General features: G+C 49.9%; 1 protein-coding gene across 3 annotated transcripts in view; it reads left to right on the top strand.

Annotated features, from left to right (window-relative positions):
• LOC138747161 (retinoic acid receptor gamma-A-like) overlaps window positions 1-17,102 on the top strand; it is an 81,240-nt gene extending 64,138 nt beyond the window's left edge. For 2 of the 3 annotated variants that reach the window (XM_069906132.1, XM_069906133.1), the window contains 6 exons: window positions 10,240-10,381; window positions 10,571-10,728; window positions 11,528-11,704; window positions 12,446-12,650; window positions 15,830-15,988; window positions 16,755-17,102. In XM_069906132.1, coding sequence (XP_069762233.1) covers window positions 10,240-10,381; window positions 10,571-10,728; window positions 11,528-11,704; window positions 12,446-12,650; window positions 15,830-15,988; window positions 16,755-16,897 — 984 coding nt within the window. In that variant the 3' untranslated portion in view covers window positions 16,898-17,102. Of the gene's footprint in view, window positions 1-9,703; window positions 9,750-10,239; window positions 10,382-10,570; window positions 10,729-11,527; window positions 11,705-12,445; window positions 12,651-15,829; window positions 15,989-16,754 lie in introns of all 3 variants that reach the window. The other variant, XM_069906134.1, reaches the window with a different exon arrangement.
• Window positions 17,103-18,862: the final 1,760 nt, after the last annotated feature.

Genomic DNA, 18,862 nt, shown 5'->3' with positions numbered 1-18,862 from the left:
AATCAGATAACATTAATCCCAACGGGCTGTACGTGGTTATCTGATTCTCACATCCTTCACTAGGATTCTCTTCCTTGCTACCCACACTTCCCATACTAACAGGCAAATACAATTCCTCTTACCAAGTTCCAGTAGGAATCTCTAGCGCGCTTCCTTAACTTCCTCTCATTGTTTGTTCTCAATGCCTCTTCTCGGATATCACTCGCTTCATCCACTGACCAGTCACCCTCCGTCCGTGAGTCCAGCTGAATCAGCTGGGGTGCACCTACCCCCGTCGTCGGGCACTCTGTCAGTGGAGGGAGTGTGATCCCGGACGAGCCCCCATTTCCAACTCTCAGAGCTACAGTCTCTTCATATGCAGAGTTCGCTAATCCTGTCTAGGGTTTACTAATTTAATATACATAACTTGATAAATCTATGTAAGGCTTACTAATTATATATGTAGAACTTGGTACTTCTATCTAGGGCTAGGAGACCCTTATCTCATTCATATTACCTCTACTTCCTACATTCTATTATTCCTTGCCTCTCCTTATCTTATTCATAAGGTGGGCTCACTGATCGAGAAGGTTCTTATCTTACATAGGCTGACTCTGCTTCCTGCATCCTAATTTCCATGCTTAGCCTGTTCATACTGGTTTAATCTATCACTCCATGTGTCTATATTAGTTTCCCCATCTTTCATATTTTCATTTCAAGTTTACTCATCTCTCACAATCCTCACTTCTCTTTTAGATCAGTGATACTGATCTCTCAAAAAGATCAGTGCATAAGATCACGTCTCCCTGGCTCGCATTGGGCATTCTCTCTTAAAATGTCCCTCCATTTTACAATGGTAGCAAACTAATGCTCCTGTTTCCCAGTTCCTACCGGGATTACCACGAGGTCCAGGGAACGGTCGTCGTCCCCGGAATTCCCCTCTCCCCTTGCCCCTGCTCTGGTCTCTACTCTCCCACTCCCGGAGCTCCTCCCAATGTCCAGGAGCTGGGACACAGCCCCTACCCTTTCCTTGCTGTACCTCCACAACTTCCTTGACTCCCTGCATCAAAATCTTAGCCTTTCCTTTATGTTTATTGGGCATTCTCTCTTAAAATTACACACCTCCGTACTAGTCAGGGGCACATTTACGAAACCGAGATCCCCTCCCATGGGAACTTCCCGTAAAGGTCTCATCCAGTTAATTTCTGGCTTATCCTCTCCTTTATAATGTCTAGATTCCTGCTCTCCGGGAAATGAATCAAAGGGTTCTGTCCTTCCCTCCCGGAGGGTCTCACACTGTTTTGAATCAAAGTCTCCTCCCTCTCTTGTCAATTGAGGTGGTAATCTAGTACTTTGTGAACAGGTCATCATACCACCCCTACTTTCTTCTCCTTTAGCTGTGGGGGAGAGAGGGGAAAGATAGGAGCCGGCATAGGAGGAGCATAAGGTGGAGGAAGGGAATGTAACACATCCCATCCTTGTGTTTCAGTGGACAAAAGGTTCCTCATCCTTCTTGTCCTTACATTCCTTTTCATTCAAAACCAGTTGATCAACCGGTCCACTGAGCCAGCAGGCTAGGCTCCATATTCTCTGCTCTCAATATTGTCTCTTTGATTTTGATAGAGCCAGATGTTCAGTGCCTGACACATCCAGTCCTCATCGGATCCGAACTTTGGCCAATATACCGAATTCCCTTTTATCGGGTTTTTTAACCCATTCCAGACAGCAATACCTGACCATGGTGTTTGTCTTTCCCACGGGTTTTCCCCGCACCCCAATCAGATAGCATTAATCCTAACGGACTTTGCTAAGTTATCTGATTGTCCCGTCCTTCCTTAGGACTATTTCCCTTGCTACTCACACCTCCCATACTAACAGGTAAGTAAAATTCCTCTTACCGGGATCCAGTAGCTATTCCTAGCGCGCTTCCTTAACGTCCTCCCGTCATTTCTTCTCCGTTGCCTCTTCTCGGATATCACTCGCTTCATCTACTGACAAGTCACCCGCCGTCCATGAGTCCAGCTGAATCAGCCAGGGTGCACCTACCCTTGTCGTCGGGCACTCTGTCAGTGGAGGGAGTGGGATCCCGGATGAGCCCCCAATTGTTAGAAACAGAAGTACCTTCACAGAATTTGCTCGAGACAAAAATTGAGAACAAAGAACATTTATTATACAAAGGATATAAACAGAGTGGAGAGAGTGCAGAGAAGGTTTACCAGAATGTTGCCTGGGTTTAAGCATCTGGAGTATGGGGAGAGATTGGACAGATTGGGTCTTTATTCTTTGGAGCGTAGAAGGTTGAGAGGGGATTTGATAGAAGTATTTAAGATTATGAACGGGATAGACAGAATGGATGTGGATAGACTATTTCCGTTAAGAGGAGGAAAGTTTAAAACAAGAGGACATGAGTTAAGAATTAAGGGGCAGAGGTTTAGAGGTAACATGAGGGGGAACTTCTTTACTCAGAGAGTGGTAGCTGTGTGGAATGATCTTCCGGGAGAAATAGTGGCGGCGGAGTCAATTGTATTATTTAAGAAAAGGTTGGACAGGTATATGGATGAGAAGAAGATGGAGGGTTATGGGCATTGTGCAGGGAGGTGGGATTAGAAAGGGGTGTTTGGTTCAGTGCGGACTAGAAGGGCCTAATGGCCTGTTTCCGTGCTGTAATTGTTGTTATGTTATGTTACAATGCAAAGTTGGGTGCTTCCCCTTACCCTGGGAATGCACACATACACTGGGGCTCACCCAACTTTTATACAGTTTATTTCATATAGAAGTACCCTCCCCCTTACATTCTTCTGCCTCCTGGATGAGTTTGGCATTAGGCAATCCTGTCTGCTTACGTGCTGTTTCTGTGAACTTGGAGGACCAGGGGGTATCCTGTTGGTGTCCCATCATGTCATTGTCCTTATTCACACCTTCCTGACTCTCAGGGCTTACTAACTTCTTATATGCAGAACTTGCTAATTCTGTCTAAAAGGCGAGAAGACCCTTATCTTATTCAGACTAACTTTACTTCCTACATTCTATTATCTATCCTTATCCTATTCATACTGACTTTATTCATTACACATATAGCCATACTAGTTTTCTTCATCTTTCATATTTTCATATTAGTTTTACTCATCTCTCACAGAGGGTAAGGGAGAGGAGGGAAGGGAGAGGGTGGGAGGGGAAGGGAGAGGGTGGAAGAGGAGGGGGAGTGGGAAGGGAGAGGCTTCCCTCACTACCCGAACCCCCCCCCACCATTTCAAGTTCCCTCAATCCTCCTCCCCAATTGGCCAACAGTGTGGAGATGGATGGGACTGATGGATCCGTGCCAAATTTTGGCCCAAACTGTCAGTGGCTTGTTGCACAGACGCTGAGAGATGCTCCAGCTGTGCGAGCCAGCCTGGAGCTGGATTCATGGAATGGATGGACAAATATTCTCAGACAGGATCAAAATGTAGAGTGTCTTAATAAGAAAATCTGAAATGAATCCAGAAAAATACCCAGAGTTACAAAATCTGGAACTAGTTCATGAGAAATTCTAAAAATTAAATCAGGAATCTCGGAGTGGATCATTTAGAAAACTAGGGGTGGATTAATTAAGGGAGTGGGTGGGATGGGAAGGAAAGGGAAAGGATGGGAGGGAGTGGAGAGAGGGTTGATCACGAAATGAGGAACGAAATTCATCGCAAAACCTTGATCTGATCCATTGCAAACCATGGAGTGGATTCATCACGAAATCTGGTCCATCAGAGGAATGTGAATTGTATCTCAGAGAATCAACCAGGAAGTCTCAAGTAAATTGATCAGAAAAAAAGCAGAATGAATTCAAGTCCGTGCTGAAATAGAACGTGGAACATTACAGCATAGTACAGGCCCTTTGGCCCTCAATGTTGTGCTGACCCACATATTCCTTAATACTAAACTCTCCCTACCCCATAACCCTCTATTTTTCTTCCATCCATGTGCCTGTCTAAGAGTCTCTTAAATGCCCCTAATGTTCCAGCCTCCACCACCATCCCTGGCAGGGCATCCCAGGCCCTCACAACTCTCTGTTTTAAAAAAACTTAACCCTGATGTCTCCCCAATATTTCCCTCCGTTGACTTTGTACAGATGTCCTCTGGTGTTTGCTACTCCCACCCTGGGAAACAGGTGATTGTCCACCCTATCAATGCTTCTCATAACCTTGTGGACCTCCATCAAGTCTCCTCTCATCCTTCTACGCTCGAAAGAGAAAAGTCCCAGCTCTGCTAATAAGATGTTTCCCAAACCAGGCAACATCCTGGTAAATCTTCTCTGCCCCTCCCCCCTCTCCACAGCTTCCACATCCTTCCTGTAATGAGATGACCAGAACTGAACACAATACAATACCCTCTGTTCGTCCACACTCTCAAGTATCCAACCATTAACCCTGTACTCAGCCTTCTGGTTTGTCCTTCCAAAATGCATCACCTCACACTTACCCAGATTGAACTCCATCTGCCACTTTTCTGCCCAACTCTGCATCCTGTCTATATGTAACCTTCAACAACCTTCAGCACCATCCACAACTCCTCCAACCTTCGTATCATCTGCAAACTTACTGACCCCCTTCTCCGTGGATTGTCACCTTGCCCTGGTGGAGAAGCTTGTGTGGCCCTGTGATCCCGAGAGTGATGCCGTCTGGTGTGATGCTCCCGTTAGGGCCACCCATGGCGGTAAGGTTGAGGGTGGGGTCCCTGACAAAAACAATCCAACCAGGATGTCAACAGTGGGACAGGCAGATGAAGTGACTGAAGTCAACAGCTGTGAAGGGGGACGAAGGCTGCAACAAATCCACCAGCTCCGATCCTCATGGTCTCCTGTCCATTGGGATTAGTTGGTTGATTTGTGAAGTATCATGTGCTTCTTGGAGTGAAACATCAAGTGCACATTAAACAAATACACGCACAGGCATCTTCGCTCACTGAGCCAATCTTCCTCCAAGATTGGACTCATAAACCATCTGAGAGCCCATAAATAGATCAACAGAACAAAGGCCAACATCCTTGACCTCGAGTGATATCCACGATGACTGACCCATCCTCCTGCCTCTCCATTCAGGTCATTTATAAAGGTCACAAAGATCAGGGTCCCTGAACAGATCCCTGCGGAACTCCCCTTGTCACTGAATTGGTCCAAATTAAACTCTTCTCCTGCACCTGATCTATTTCCCCACCCCCCCCCCCATTCCCTCCATGTCCATAGGTCTGTCTGGTGGACTGTCAAACACCACTGTTGGATCCGCTTCCACCACTGCCCCTGGCAGCCCCTTTCGGTTGAATGAGAGTTTACTGTCATCAGTATAATGTACAGGCACCAAGGTTCGGACCTGCTGCAGCCACCCATCGGATACATCAATTGCAGATGAATGTGGCCACACAGAAAAAGGGTTAATAAATAGAAAATTCACAGTTGCAGCTGGTGGAAAAAATAAGAGACAAGAACATCAGAACGAGGAGGAGGAGTGGTCCATTCGGCCCATCGATTCTGCTCCACCATTCAATGTGATCATGGCTGATCTGATGTTCGGCTCATCTCCACCCACCTGCTTTTTCCCCATATCCCTTAATTCCCCGACTATGTACAAAACTATCCAACCTTGTCTTAAATACAGTTACTGAGGTCAACTCCACTGCTTCAATGGGCAGTGAGTTCCACAGATTCACCCCCCTCTGGGAGAAGCAGTTCCTCCTCATCTCCATCCTAAATCTACTCCCCTGGATCTTGAGTCTGTGTCCCCTAGTTCTGGTCTCCCCATCAATGGGAACAACTTACCTGCCTCTATCTGATCTATGCCTTTCATAATTTTATACATTTCTATAAGATCCTCTCTCATTCTTCTAAATTCCAGCGAGTCCATTCCCAGATACCTCAATCTCTCCTTATAGGCCAATCCCCTCATCTCTAGAATCCACCTGGTGAACCCCCTCTGCATTGCCTCCAAACCCAGCACATCCTTCCTCAAGTAAGGATCCCAGAGCTGCATGCATTTCTCCAGATGTGGCCTCACCAGGACCTTGTACAGTTGTAGCAGAACCTCCCTGCTCCTAAACTCAATCCCCTCTCGCAATGGAATCCAACGTTCCATTGGCCTCCTCGATATCCTGCTGCACCTGCAAACCAGGCTTTTGTGATTCATGCACAAACCCTCCCAAGTCCTTCTGCATGGCAACATACTGCAATCACTTGCCATTTAAATAATATTCTGATCTTCCATTCTTCCTTCTGCAGTGGATACTCTCACATTGACCAACATTGTGCTCCATCTGCCCACTCACTCAACCTTTCCCTGCAGACTCTCCGTCTCCTCTGCACAATTTGCTTTTCCACTCAATTTAGTGTCATCAGCAAATGTAGACACACGACACACAGTCCCCTCGTCCGCATCGTTTATGTACACCGTGAACAGCACCCATCCCTGCGGCCACCTTGCTCCCCGCTGATGGCCAACCAGATAAAACACCCCTCTACCCCAATCCTCTCCTGGTGAACCAATCCCTGACCCAGGCTAATACATCACCCCCCAACTCTGCATCCTCAAGTCTTTTATATGGCACCTTATCAAACGCCTTCTGGAAATCCAGGTAAACAATGTCATGTGTCAGTACATCAGACAGATGTTTTGGGGGACGGAGTAGTTTCCAGTCAGGGTTAAAGTCCTCAACTGTTCCCTGTTGGATAAACCTGTTTTAGAACATGGATTAGGAGGCAGTGAGAAGTGGCGGTGACCATGGTGATGTGGTTCTTTGTGATATCGGCTGCCGATGTCTTCAATGGACGGGAGGTCGGTGCCTGTGATGGACTTGGTGAGGTTCCTGCACCTTCTGCATTCCTTGGCACTCGTTTCCAAACCAGGCCACAATGCAGCCAGCTGGACACTCTTCCTCTGTGCTCCCGGACGGGGTGTTCGACGAGGTATCTGAGGACATGCCAAATCTGCTTGGACATCATAGCTTGGAGAGGTGTTGGTGTGTCTTCTGCCTCAAGGTGCTGGCCCCACAAGAGGCCTCCAAATGTGTGGCTTCTGACCCTCTCCACTGCCGTCACACCCATATAGATGGGGAAAAGTCGTTTGCATGGGGGCATCTGATAACTTGGTATGTGAGTCCCACTGTTAGAACCGTAGAACATAAATTTCGACAGCACAGAAATGGGCCCTTCTAGTCTGTGCTGAACCATTTGTTTCTGCCTCGTCCCACTGACCTGCAATCCCTCCCATCCACAGACCTGTCCAAATTTCTCTGAAATATTCAAATTGAGCCCGCATTCACCACTGTTCTCGGACAAAGGGGCACAAACGTCAAGATTGAAGGAGTCCATTTAAAACAGAGATGCACAGGGATTTCTTTATCCGGGGTAGGTGGTGGGGGGTGAGCCTCTGGAATTTGCTACCGCGGCGGCTGTGGAGGCCAGGGTCGCTGAGTGCATTTAACGCAGAGATTGATCAGGATCTGAACAGTCAGGGTATCAATGGGGAGAAGGGAAGGAAGTGGGGGAGAATGGTGGGGCAGACTCGATGGGCCGAATGGTCTACTCTGCTCCTCCATCTTATAGTCTCTCAGCCCACACATCTCCTTTAATCCCTCTCCCTCTGCAGCCACCCTGAACAAATACTGTAACTGTCTGCTCCACCACTGCCCCTCATAATATTCTAAACCTCGCCCAGGTCTCCCCTCTGCTGACAAAACAGCATATCCTCATCCGAAGGACTGAATACGTCGTCCTTCATGCATCCTGAAGTGAATTCACCTCCAAAACACCAGTGAAGATATCGCCAAACCTGGAGTGGATAAAAACAAAGCTTGGAGTGGATCACTGATCAAACTGGAGAGGATCAGCTGCAAATCCTGACCGGTTGGCCATGAAATATGGAGTGGGGATTTTAAAAATATCCTAAACACCTGGAATGGCATCATCACCAAACCTGGACAGGGTTTATCCAAAAACCTTGACAAGATTCATCACCAAACCTGGACGGGGTTTATCCAAAAACCTTGACGAGATTCATCACCAAACCTGAGTTGGGTTCATTTCAAAATCTGGATTGGACTCTTCATAAAAATTACAATCATGATGAAAACCCAGGTTGGGTCAAGATAAAAATCAGGAGTTGTTCATGATCAAACCTGGTGTTACCACAATCAATGAAGCTCATCATTTGGTCAATAGCCTCGTTTAGTCAAACTGACCCCACGTGCCCACATCAGGACCCTCTCCACTTTCCTGTTCAATAGTCTGACTAAATGCCCGTTAAACCCAGTGACTGTATCTGATTCCACCCCCTCCTCTGGTCGTCACTTCCAGATACCAACCACTCTCTGTGTGAAAACACTTACCCCTCGGGTCCTCTTTAGCACCGTTGGCACAGTTAGTTTACCTGTTAGTGTAATGGCTCACGTAACAGTTAGCATAACAGTTAGTGTAATGGTTAGTGTAGCGGATAGTGTAACAGTTAGCGTAATGGTTAGTCTAATGGTTAGTGTAATGGTTAGTGCAGCAGTTAGTGTTGTGGTTATGTAATGGTTAGTGTAACGGATAGTGTAGCAGTTAGTGTAATGATTTGGGTCATGGTTAGTGTAACAGTTAATGTAACGGTTAGTGTTGCAGTTAGTGTAACACTTGGTGTAATGATTAGTGTAATGGTTAGCGTAGCGGTTAGTATAACAGTTAGTGAAATGGTTAGCTTAACGGTTAGTGTAGTGGTTAGTGTTGCAATTAGTGTAATGGTTAGTGTGAAAAAACTTACCCACCCCCCCCGGGTCCCTTTTATCACCGTTGGCACAGATAGTGTAATGGTTAGCGTAACAGTTAGTGTAACGATTAGTTTAACAGCTAGTGTAATAGTTAGTGCAGCGGTTAGTGTAAGACTCAGCGTAATGGTTAACTTAACGGTTAGTGTAATGGTTAGCGTAGCAGTTAGCATAACAGCTAGTGTCGCGGTTAGGACAATTATAGTAAATGCTGGAGAAGCTCAGCAGGTCAAACAGAATCAGGATTTATTGTCATGAACAAGTTCGGTGTGTTGCGGGAGCGTCACAGTGAAACATTCACATTATAAATATCTTACCACATTACAATAAAAAATATAAATAATAGTTCATGAAAAGTCAGGCAGTGTTTTTGGTTCATTGATTATTCAGGAAGAAGCTGTCCTTGTGCTGCCGAGTGCTCGCCTTTAGGCTCCTGGACCTTTTCCCCGATGGTAGCAGAGTGAAGAGGGCATGGCTGGTGGGTGGGTGTCCTTGAGGATAGAGGCTACTTTTTTAACACACCGTCTCATGTTGATGTCCTCGATCGAGTGAAGTCTGGTGCCTGTGATGTCGCAGGCCGAGTTAACAACCCTCTGGAGTTTATTATTGTTCTGAGAGTTGGTGCCTCCACACCAGGCTGTGACGCAACCAGCCAGAATCCTCTTCATGATCCACCTGTAGAGGTTTACAAGAGTCTTTTACTTTACCGTGAACTTTATGTAGCAAGGGTAAATATACAGAACTGATGATTCGGGTTTGAATCCTTCATCAAAAGGTGAGCAAAATCTGGGCAGGTGTCAGGATATAAAGGTAAGAGGGGAGGGACAGGGAGAGGAGAATGGTCCCACAGGGCAGAAGGTAGTAGGATGAGAAGGGAGGGAGGGCACAGCAGGGGAAGGGGGTGGGGGAAATAATGCTGTCTTTCTCCAGCCTTGTGTTTTTACTTCAACCACGGTGTCTGCAGACCTTCGTGTTTTACTTCCGACACCATTACAACGCTAGTGACCCAGGTACGAATCCCGCGCTGTCTGTCAGGTGTTTGTACATTCTTCCCGTGTCTGCATGGGTTTTCCCCAGGGGTGGAGGGGGTTCTGGTTTCCTCCCACCCCTCAAAAATGTACCGGGGTCATAGGTTAATTGAGCATCATGGGCTGGGAGGGCCTGTTACCGCGTCGAGTGTCCATGTTTAAGTACATTGCAATCTCCTTCCCCTCCCCCTAAACCTGTCCCTCTTGTTTTTGATCTCATGACTCTGGGGAAAAGATACTGACAACCTCCCCTGTCTGCGTCCCTCATGGTCTTCTCCCCCCCCACCCTCCTCAGCCTCCTTCACTGCCCAGCCTGTTCAACCTCACCCCATCACTGAAGGCCTCAGTCTTGGCAGAGTCTTGGGGAGTCTCCTCTGCACACTCTCCAGTGCAGCCACATCCTTGTTGTGTGTGGGGATGACAACTGAAGCAAACGCGAGGACAGTGGTCTCACTGCCATGTTGTTATGCAGGGTTTCTTCCGCCGGAGTATCCAGAAGAACATGATGTACACGTGTCACCGGGACAAGAGCTGCTCCATCAACAAGGTGACCAGGAACCGGTGCCAGTATTGTCGGCTCCAGAAATGTCTCCAGGTCGGGATGTCCAAGGAATGTAAGGTTCCTACTCACCCCCTCCCTCACTCCCCTCCCTCACTCCTCTCCTCATCCCCTCCCTCACTCCCCTCTTCACCCCTCCCTTCTCCTCTCCCTGCTACCCCATCTCTCTCCCTACCCTTCCCTTCTCCCCCTCCTCCCCACCACCTCCCTTGCACCCCACGCTGACTGCCGTATCTGTTGACAGCGGTTCGGAACGATCGGAATGTGAAGAAGAGGAGAGCGACGGAGGAGGAAGCCGAGGGTCTGCAGCTCAACACCGAGCTCGAAGAGCTAGTCGAGAAAGTGTGCCGGGCCCACCAGGAGACCTTCCCCTCCCTGTGCCAGCTGGGGAAGTACACCACGGTGAGGGGGGGAGGCAGAAGTTGGGGCGAGAAGAGAGATGGGAGAGAAGGGGAGGGGAGAGAGGAGGAAGGGGAGAGAGAGAGAAGGGGAGAGAGGAGAGGGAGGAGAGAGGGGGGCAAGAGGGGGAGAGAGTGAGGAGAAGGAGGAGAGAGGGGGAGAGGAGGGAGAAGAGGAGAGATGGGGAGAGGGAGGGAGAGAGAGGAGGAGAGGGGGAGAAAGGGAGGAGGGAGGGAGAGAAAGGGAGGGAGAGAGGAGGAGAGGGGGAGAGGAGGGAGAGAGAGAGAAGGGAGAGGGGAAGAGAGAGAGGGAGAGGGGAGGGGGGTGAGAGAGGGGGAGAGAGGGAGGAGAGAAAGGGGGAAGAAAGGAAGGAGAGAGGGGGGGAGTGGAGGGGAGAGAGAGAGGGAGAAAGGGGGACAGAGTGGGAGAAAGAGGGGGAAGAGAGGAGGGGAAGAGAGAAGGAGGAAGAGAGCAAGGGGGAGAGAGAAGACAGAGATGGGGAGAAAGAGGGGGAAGAGAGAAGGAGGAAGAGAGCAAGGGGGAGAGAGAAGACAGAGATGGGGAGAGAGATGGGGAGAGAAAGAAGAGGTAGAGGGGGGAAGGGATGATGGAGATGGCAGAGAGGGTGGGGAGAAGCGAGAGAATGGGGAGGGGGAAAGAGAGGGGGAGGGAGGGAGGGAGGGGCTCAGACAAATTTGTGTTTCAGTGGACAATGAACAAGCTCCTTCTTTTGACACATCTTCCCCACCCCTCCAAACTCTTGCACCCTCTCCCCTCCTTCCTCCCTCTCCCCCACCCTCAGAACTCCAGTGCGGACCACCGGGTTCAGTTGGACTTGGGACTCTGGGACAAGTTCAGTGAATTGGCGACCAAATGTATCATCAAGATAGTGGAGTTTGCCAAGAGGTTGCCTGGCTTCATCAGCCTGACCATCGCTGACCAGATCACCCTACTCAAGGCTGCCTGCCTGGACATCCTGGTGAGTACTCGAGGCCCTGGCTCCGGCCCTGGGGCCCAATGCCAATTGTGGAACCAGAGCCCCAGGGGACACAGCTGCAATCCCTCGGGCTAAAACCCAGATTCCAGCCCCAGGTCCATCCGAATTCCAGGATCCAATCTAAATCTGCCTCCAATTCATCTCCAGAATGACCCCTCAGGGTTCAAACCAAGGGGCTACAGAGTCAGAGAGGGGTTTAGGGACTGGAGAGGGTTACAGAGACAGGGAAGGGTGTAGGGGACTGGAGAGGTTTACAGAGACAGGGAGGGGTGTGGTGACCAGTTGGGGTGACAGAGACAGAGAGGGGTGTAGGGACCGGAGGGGGTTACAGAGACAGGGAGAGGTGTAGGGGATTGGAGGTGGTTGACAGAGACAGGGAGTGGTGTGAGGACTGGAGGGGGTTCCAGAGACAGGGAGGGGTTTAGGGACCCGAGGAAGTTGACAGAGACAGGGAGGGGAGTGGTGACCAGTTGGGGTTACAGAGACAGAGAGGGGTGTAGGGGATTGGAGGTGGTTGACAGAGACAGGGAGGGGTGTATTGGACTGGAAAGGGTTACAGATAAAGCGAAGGGTGTAGGTGACTGGAGGGGGTTACAGAGACAGGGAGGGGTGTGGGGACGAGAGGGGGTGAGCGAGTGTTTGAGGAGCTGGACTTGCAGGTCTAGAACAGAGTGATGGGCAGATTGGCCTGCTGCTGAAGCAATTGTTGCCTCAACCCTGCAGATGCTGCGGATCTGTACACGATACACGCCAGACCAGGACACCATGACTTTTTCGGACGGGCTGACCTTGAATAGGACCCAGATGCACAACGCCGGATTTGGCCCACTCACCGATCTGCTGTTCGCGTTTGCCAACCGGCTGCTGCCACTGGGAATGGACGACACCGAGACGGGGCTGCTCAGTGCCATTTGCCTTATCTGTGGAGGTAACCCCCGCCTCCCAGGTCAGAGAGGGACACTTCCCCAACCCTTGTCCCCCTCACAACCCTGTCCACACCGTGCCATCACACACTCCCGAGGGCAGGCACAGAGTGAAGCTCCCTCCACACCATCCGATCACACACTCCCAGGGTCAGACACAGAGTGGAGCTCCCTCCGCACTGTCCCTTCACACTCCCAAGGTCAGACACAGAGTGGAGTCCCTCTGCACCTTGTTTCCAGTGTGGACACTGATGTGTCCACATTAAAAGGCTGAGCCATGTCCATGGGGTTGGTGCTATGCTCAAGTTGCCAGATGTGGGAGCCATGGGTGACCTCCACCCTCCCAAAAGACCATATCTGTGCCAGGTGCAAGGAGGTGGGGTTCCTTAGGGGCCGAGTTGAGGTACTGGAGCTCCAACTAGATGACCTTAGGCTCACCAGAGAGTGTGAGGAGGTTGGTGACAAGACCATAAACATTTCCACAGGACATACCTGCAGGGGATGTAATGAGACACAAGCATTTAGAAAAAAAATTAAAGAAATGGAGATGCAGCTAGATGATCTGAGGCTAATCAGAGAGAGCGAGGAATTTATTGATTCAACACTCAGGGAAGTGCTTACCCCTGGATTGGGGGAGTCAGGAAAGTGGACTTTAACATGAAGGTGGACTGGGATAATCAGACGGGGGCAGGAGCACAAGAGACTGAGTTTATTGAATGTCTACAAGATACTTTCTTGGAGCAGCTAGTGGAGGAACCTACCAGGGGGAAGTCGATTCTGGACTTGGTGCTGTGCAGTGACGCAGAGTTAATAAGTGACCTCGATGTAGGGGAGCCATTAGGGAATAGTGACCATGGTATGGTTACTTTTGAGCTGCAATTAGAAAGGGAAAAAGAAAGGAAGTCGGAAGCATCTGTACTGCAGTTAAATAAAGGGGATTATGCAGCTATGAGGGAGGAGCTATCCAAAATAAAATGGGAAGATACACTAGCTGGGAGGACAACTGGGGAAAAATGGCAGGTTTTTATGGACATTTTTCACAGGATTCAGGACAAATTTATTCCAAAGTGGAAAAGGCTCTAGGGATGCAAATGGCAGCCCTGGCTAACTAAGGAAATCAAGTGCATTATCAAGTCCAAAGGGAGTAATTATAAGATAGCGAAGCGGAGTGGGAAATTAGAGGATTGGGAAACCTTCAAAGAACATCAGAGGGTAACTAAGAAAGCCATAAGAGACGGGAAAATGAAGTACGAGAGGAAATTAGCAGATAATATTGCGGAGGATAGCAAAAGCTTTTTTAAGTATGTGAAGAGGAAGAAATTGGTTCGGTCTAAAATTGGCCCTTTGAAAATGGGCAAGGGTGAAATTATTACCGGAAACAAGGAGATGGCAGAGGAATTTAACAAATACTTTGCAACTGTCTTCACCAAGGAGGATATAGGTTATAGTCAGTTAGGGGGTAGTGGTCATGCGGTACCAAGAGACTTGGGGAACTTTACTGGGGAGGTAGGGGATCTAATGGATATCCGGATCCAGAAGCAGGAGGTTATGAGTAAATTGTTGGGACTGAGGGCTGATAAATCCCCAGGGCCTGATGGGCTGCATCCTAGGGTGCTTAAAGAGGTGGCTATGGAAATTGTGGAGGCACTGGTCGACATTTTCCAAAGTTCCATAGATTCCGGGGAGGTCCCTGAGGATTGGAGAGTGGCTGATGTGGTGCCGCTTTTTAAGAAAGGAGGGAGGGAGAAAACGGGAAATTATAGACCGGTTAGCCTGACATCAGTGGTGGGGAAGATATTGGAGTCCATCATAAAAGGAGAAATAGCAGAACACTTAGTCAGTAATAATAGTATAAGGGCTAGTCAGCATGGATTCCTTAAGGGTAAGTCATGCTTGACTAACCTTCTGGAATTTTTTGAGGATGTGACAAAGAGGGTGGACTCGGGAGAGCCAGTGGATGTGGTGTATTTGGACTTCCAGAAGGCCTTTGATAAGGTACCGCACGGGAGTCTAGTGGGCAAGATCAGGGAGCATAGTATTGGAGGTAAGGTGCTGACATGGATAGGAAATTGGTTAAGAGATAGGAAACAAAGGGTTGGAGTAAATGGGTCTTTTTCAGAATGGCAGGATGTGACGAGTGGAGTGCCTCAGGGATCGGTGTTGGGTCCTCAGTTGTTTGTAATTTATGTTAATGTTTTGGATGAGGGGATTATAAATAACATGAGCAAATTTGCAGATGACACTAAACTGGGTGGCGGTGTGGGGTGTGAGGAGGATGTAAGGAAAATGCAGAGGGATTTGGACAGGCTGGAGGAGTGGGCGGCTAAATGGAAGATGAATTTCAATGTGAACAAATGTGAGGTTATTCATTTTGGGGGAAGTAATAGGAAAGCTGAGTATTATTTAAATGGAGACAAGCTAGGGAGTGGGGAAGTGCAAATGGATCTGGGTGTACTTGTTCACCGGTCATTGAAGGCTAGCATGCAGGTTCAGAAAGCTGTGAAGAAGGCAAATGGAATGTTGGCTTTCATAAAGAGGGGATTGGAGTATAGGAACAGAGACGCCCTTCTGCAGTTTTACAGGGCCCTGGTGAGACCCCACCTGGAGTATTGCATCCAGTTCTGGTCTCCAAACTTGAGGAAGGACATATTAGCTATAGAGGGTGTGCAGCACAGATTTACAAGGTTAGTTCCAGGGATGGCAGGGTTGTCATATGCAGCAAGGCTAGAAAAACTGGACTTGTATCCATTGGAGTTTAGAAGGATGAGGAGGGACATGATTGAGGTATACAAAATCATCAGGGTGATGATAGACAAGGTGAAGTCTGATTACTTGTTCCCAATGATGGGGGAGACGAGGACTAGAGGGCATAGTTTAAGAATACAGGGTAGGCCCTTTAAGACGGAGATGAGAAAGCATTTTTTTACCCAGAGAAGTGTGAATCTGTGGAATGCTCTGCCACAGAGGGTGGTAGAGGCGGATTCGCTGACTATGTTCAAAAGAGAGTTAGATAAGACTCTTGTGGGTAACGGAGTTAAGGGTTATGGGGATAAGGCTGGAAAGGGGTACTGATGGTAATGATCAGCCATGATCTAAAATGGCGGTGCTGGCCCGACGGGCCAAATGGCCTACTCCAGCTCCTATTGTCTATTGTCTATTGTTTTCCATGCTTCCCTTCCTACAGACCGTATGGATCTAGAGGAGCCAGGCCGAGTTGATCGGTTGCAGGAACCGCTGCTGGAGGCACTGAAGTTGTACGTGCGAACCCGACGTCCCGACCAGCCCGGTGTCTTCCCGCGCATGCTGATGAAGATCACTGACCTGCGCGGGATCAGCGCCAAAGGTGAGTGTCTCTCGCATCGAACACGGGGAGGGAGGTGGATGGAGCCCACATTGGGATGCGTTTCTCGGAGGACGAGGTGGGGGTGCCTTTTCTCCAGTGTCATGGGATCAAAAATAAGAGGGACAGGTTTAAGGGGAGGGGAAAGGAGATTTAAAGGGGACCCGAGGGGGAAGTGTTTTCACACAGAGAGTGTTTGGTATCTGGATCTGATGGCCAGAGAAGGGGGTGGAATCAGATACAGTCACTGGGTTTAACGGGCATTTAGTCAGACTGTTGAACAAGCAAGGAACAGAGGGTCCTGATGTGGGCACGTTGGGGCAGTGTCGACAGGGACAAGGGTCAGCAGTGACATCATGGGCCGAAGGGCCTGTTTCTCTTTCAGATAACATTGCTCTCTCTCCCCCCTCCCCTCTCCCCTCTCTTTTTCCCCTCCCTCATCCCTCTCTCTCCCTCTCCCCTTCCCCTCTTCCCTCTCTCTCCCTCTCTCTCTCTCCATCTCTCCCCCTCTCCCCTCTCTCCCCTCTCTCTCCCTCTCCCCTCTCTCTCCCTCTCTATCCCTCTCTCTCCCCTCTCTCCACTTTCTCTCTCCCCTCTCTCTCCCCCTCTCTGCCCTTCTCTCTCCCCCTCTCTCTGTCTCCTCTCTTAACCCTTCCCTCTCTCACCCCCTCTGTCTTCATCCCCCTCCCCTCTCTATCCATTTTCTCTCTCTCTCTCTCTCTCTCTCCCATCCCTCTCTTCTCGCTCCCCTCCCTGCCCCAACATATAGGTGCTGAGCGGGCCGTCAGCCTGAAGATGGAAATTCCGGGACCGATGCCCCCCCTGATCCGGGAGATGTTGGAAAACCCAGACTGCTTATCTCGAGAAGGGCCGGAGGAGGTCATGGAACGCAGCCCCTCCCCCACCCTCTGACCCCAGCTCTGGGGAGTGTCACACCAAACCCCAGCATGGACTCTAATTGGCTGGGAGAGGTGGCATAGGGTGAAGGGTCAGCGAGAGGGTGAAGGGTCAGTAAGGGGTGGTCAGCAAGGCAGGTGACGGGTCAGTAGGGTGTGGTTTGTGAAGGGCGAAGGGTCAGCAGTGGGTGAAGGGTCAGTAGGGGTAGTTAGTGAAGGGTGAAGGGTCATTGAGGGGGGGTGAAGGGTCAGTAGGGGTGGTCAGTGAGGGGGTAAAACGTCAGTGGGGTAGTGAAGGGTCAGCAAAGGGGTGAAGAGTCAACAGGGTTTGAAGCATCAGTAGGGATGGTTAGTGAGGGGGTGAAGGGTCATGGGGGGGTGAAGGGTCAGTAGGGTGTGGTTAGTGAGGTGGTGAAGGGTCATTGAGGGCAGTGAAGGGTCAGCAGGGGTGGTCAGCAAGGGAGGTGACAAGTCAGTAGGGTGTGGTTAGTGAGGGGTGAAGGGTCAGCAGGGGGTGAAGGGACAGTAGGGGATGGTTAGTGAGGGGGTGAAGGGTCAGTAGGGTATGGTTAGTTGGGGGTGAATGGGTGAAGTGTCAGCAAGGGGTGAAGGGTTGGTTAGTGAAGTGGTGAAGGGTCATTAAGGGGGGGTGAAGGGTCAGTAGGGGTGGTCAGTGAGGGGGTGAAACATCAGTGGGGTCATGAAGGGTCAGCAAAGGGGTGAAGAGTCAACAGGGTTGAAGCATCAGTAGGGATGGTTAGAGGGTCAGTGGTGGGGTGGTGTCAGCAATAGAGGTGAAAGGTCAGCGAGGGGGTTGAAAGGTCATTGGGGTGAAGGGTGAGTGAGTAGTGAAAGGTGAGCGAGGGAAGGGTCAGTGGGTTTGTGAAGAGTCAGTGGGGGGTGAAAGGTCAGTAAGGGGGTGAAGGGTCAGTGAGGGTGGGTGGAGTGGAAGGGGACAAGAGGCCTCCCGCCGGGTGAAAGGGAGGGTCCCAGGAAGGCTACTGTGGGGGAAATTCACCCGATCCCCTGTTGGTCTTTCCTCTGCTGGAGGGGTTTGGCTGAGGGACGTCTCATGTGGGAGGGAATTGTGGCCTGAGGGAGGGGGTTTCCAACCGTAAGCCGACTTCATCCCCTCCCTCACCCCCACTGCTGGAACTCCTGCAATTTCTATTTTTGCAAGAAAAGAGGGAAATTAAATGATTCCTTTTCTGAATGAACAACATCTGCTATGTATCTTTGAACTTCAGCACTGGACCCACTGGACCTCTGCATCCCTGCACTGGATGCACTAGCTCTGGGCTGCCGCCGGACCCACCAGATCCCCACACTCCCTCTGGGCCTCTGCACCCTGGATCGGATCGACGGGATCTATGTATCCATGCATTCGGTCCACTGGATCTCTCTCCCTGGATCTCTACCCCACTGGGCCCACTGGATATCGGTGTCGCCATGTACTGGACCCACTCGATCTCTGCCAATCCACTAGACCGCTACACCCACACCAGGTCCACTGGACCCCTGTATCCCTGTGCTGGACACAATTGATCTCTGTGCCCATCATTGGTCATCTTCCCCCCCCACCATGGACCCACTGGACCTCAGCAGCCCCACGGGGTCACTTCACCCCAGCACTGGATCTATGGGATCTCAACATCCAAGCACGGAACAAACTGCATGTTATCATACCGCACTGGACCCACTGGGTCTCTTTACCCCACATCACACAAACTGGATCCTCCTCCACCCAAACTGCACCCACTGAATCCATGCCACACAAAGAGATCACAGGGTATGGGGACAGACATAGTGAATGGTGGGGAGTGTTGCAGAACAGAGAGGCCTCGGGGTACGGGGACTGACAGGGTGAACGGTGGGGAGTGTTGTAGAATAGATAGACCTCTGGGTACAGGGATTGACACAGTGAACAGTGGGGAGTGTTGTAGAACAGAGGGACCTCAGGGTACGGGAACTGACGATGAAT

Source organism: Narcine bancroftii, chromosome 12, assembly GCF_036971445.1.
Source record: "Narcine bancroftii isolate sNarBan1 chromosome 12, sNarBan1.hap1, whole genome shotgun sequence".
NCBI lineage: Eukaryota > Metazoa > Chordata > Chondrichthyes > Torpediniformes > Narcinidae > Narcine > Narcine bancroftii.
This window is presented reverse-complemented; position numbering and strand designations above follow the sequence as displayed.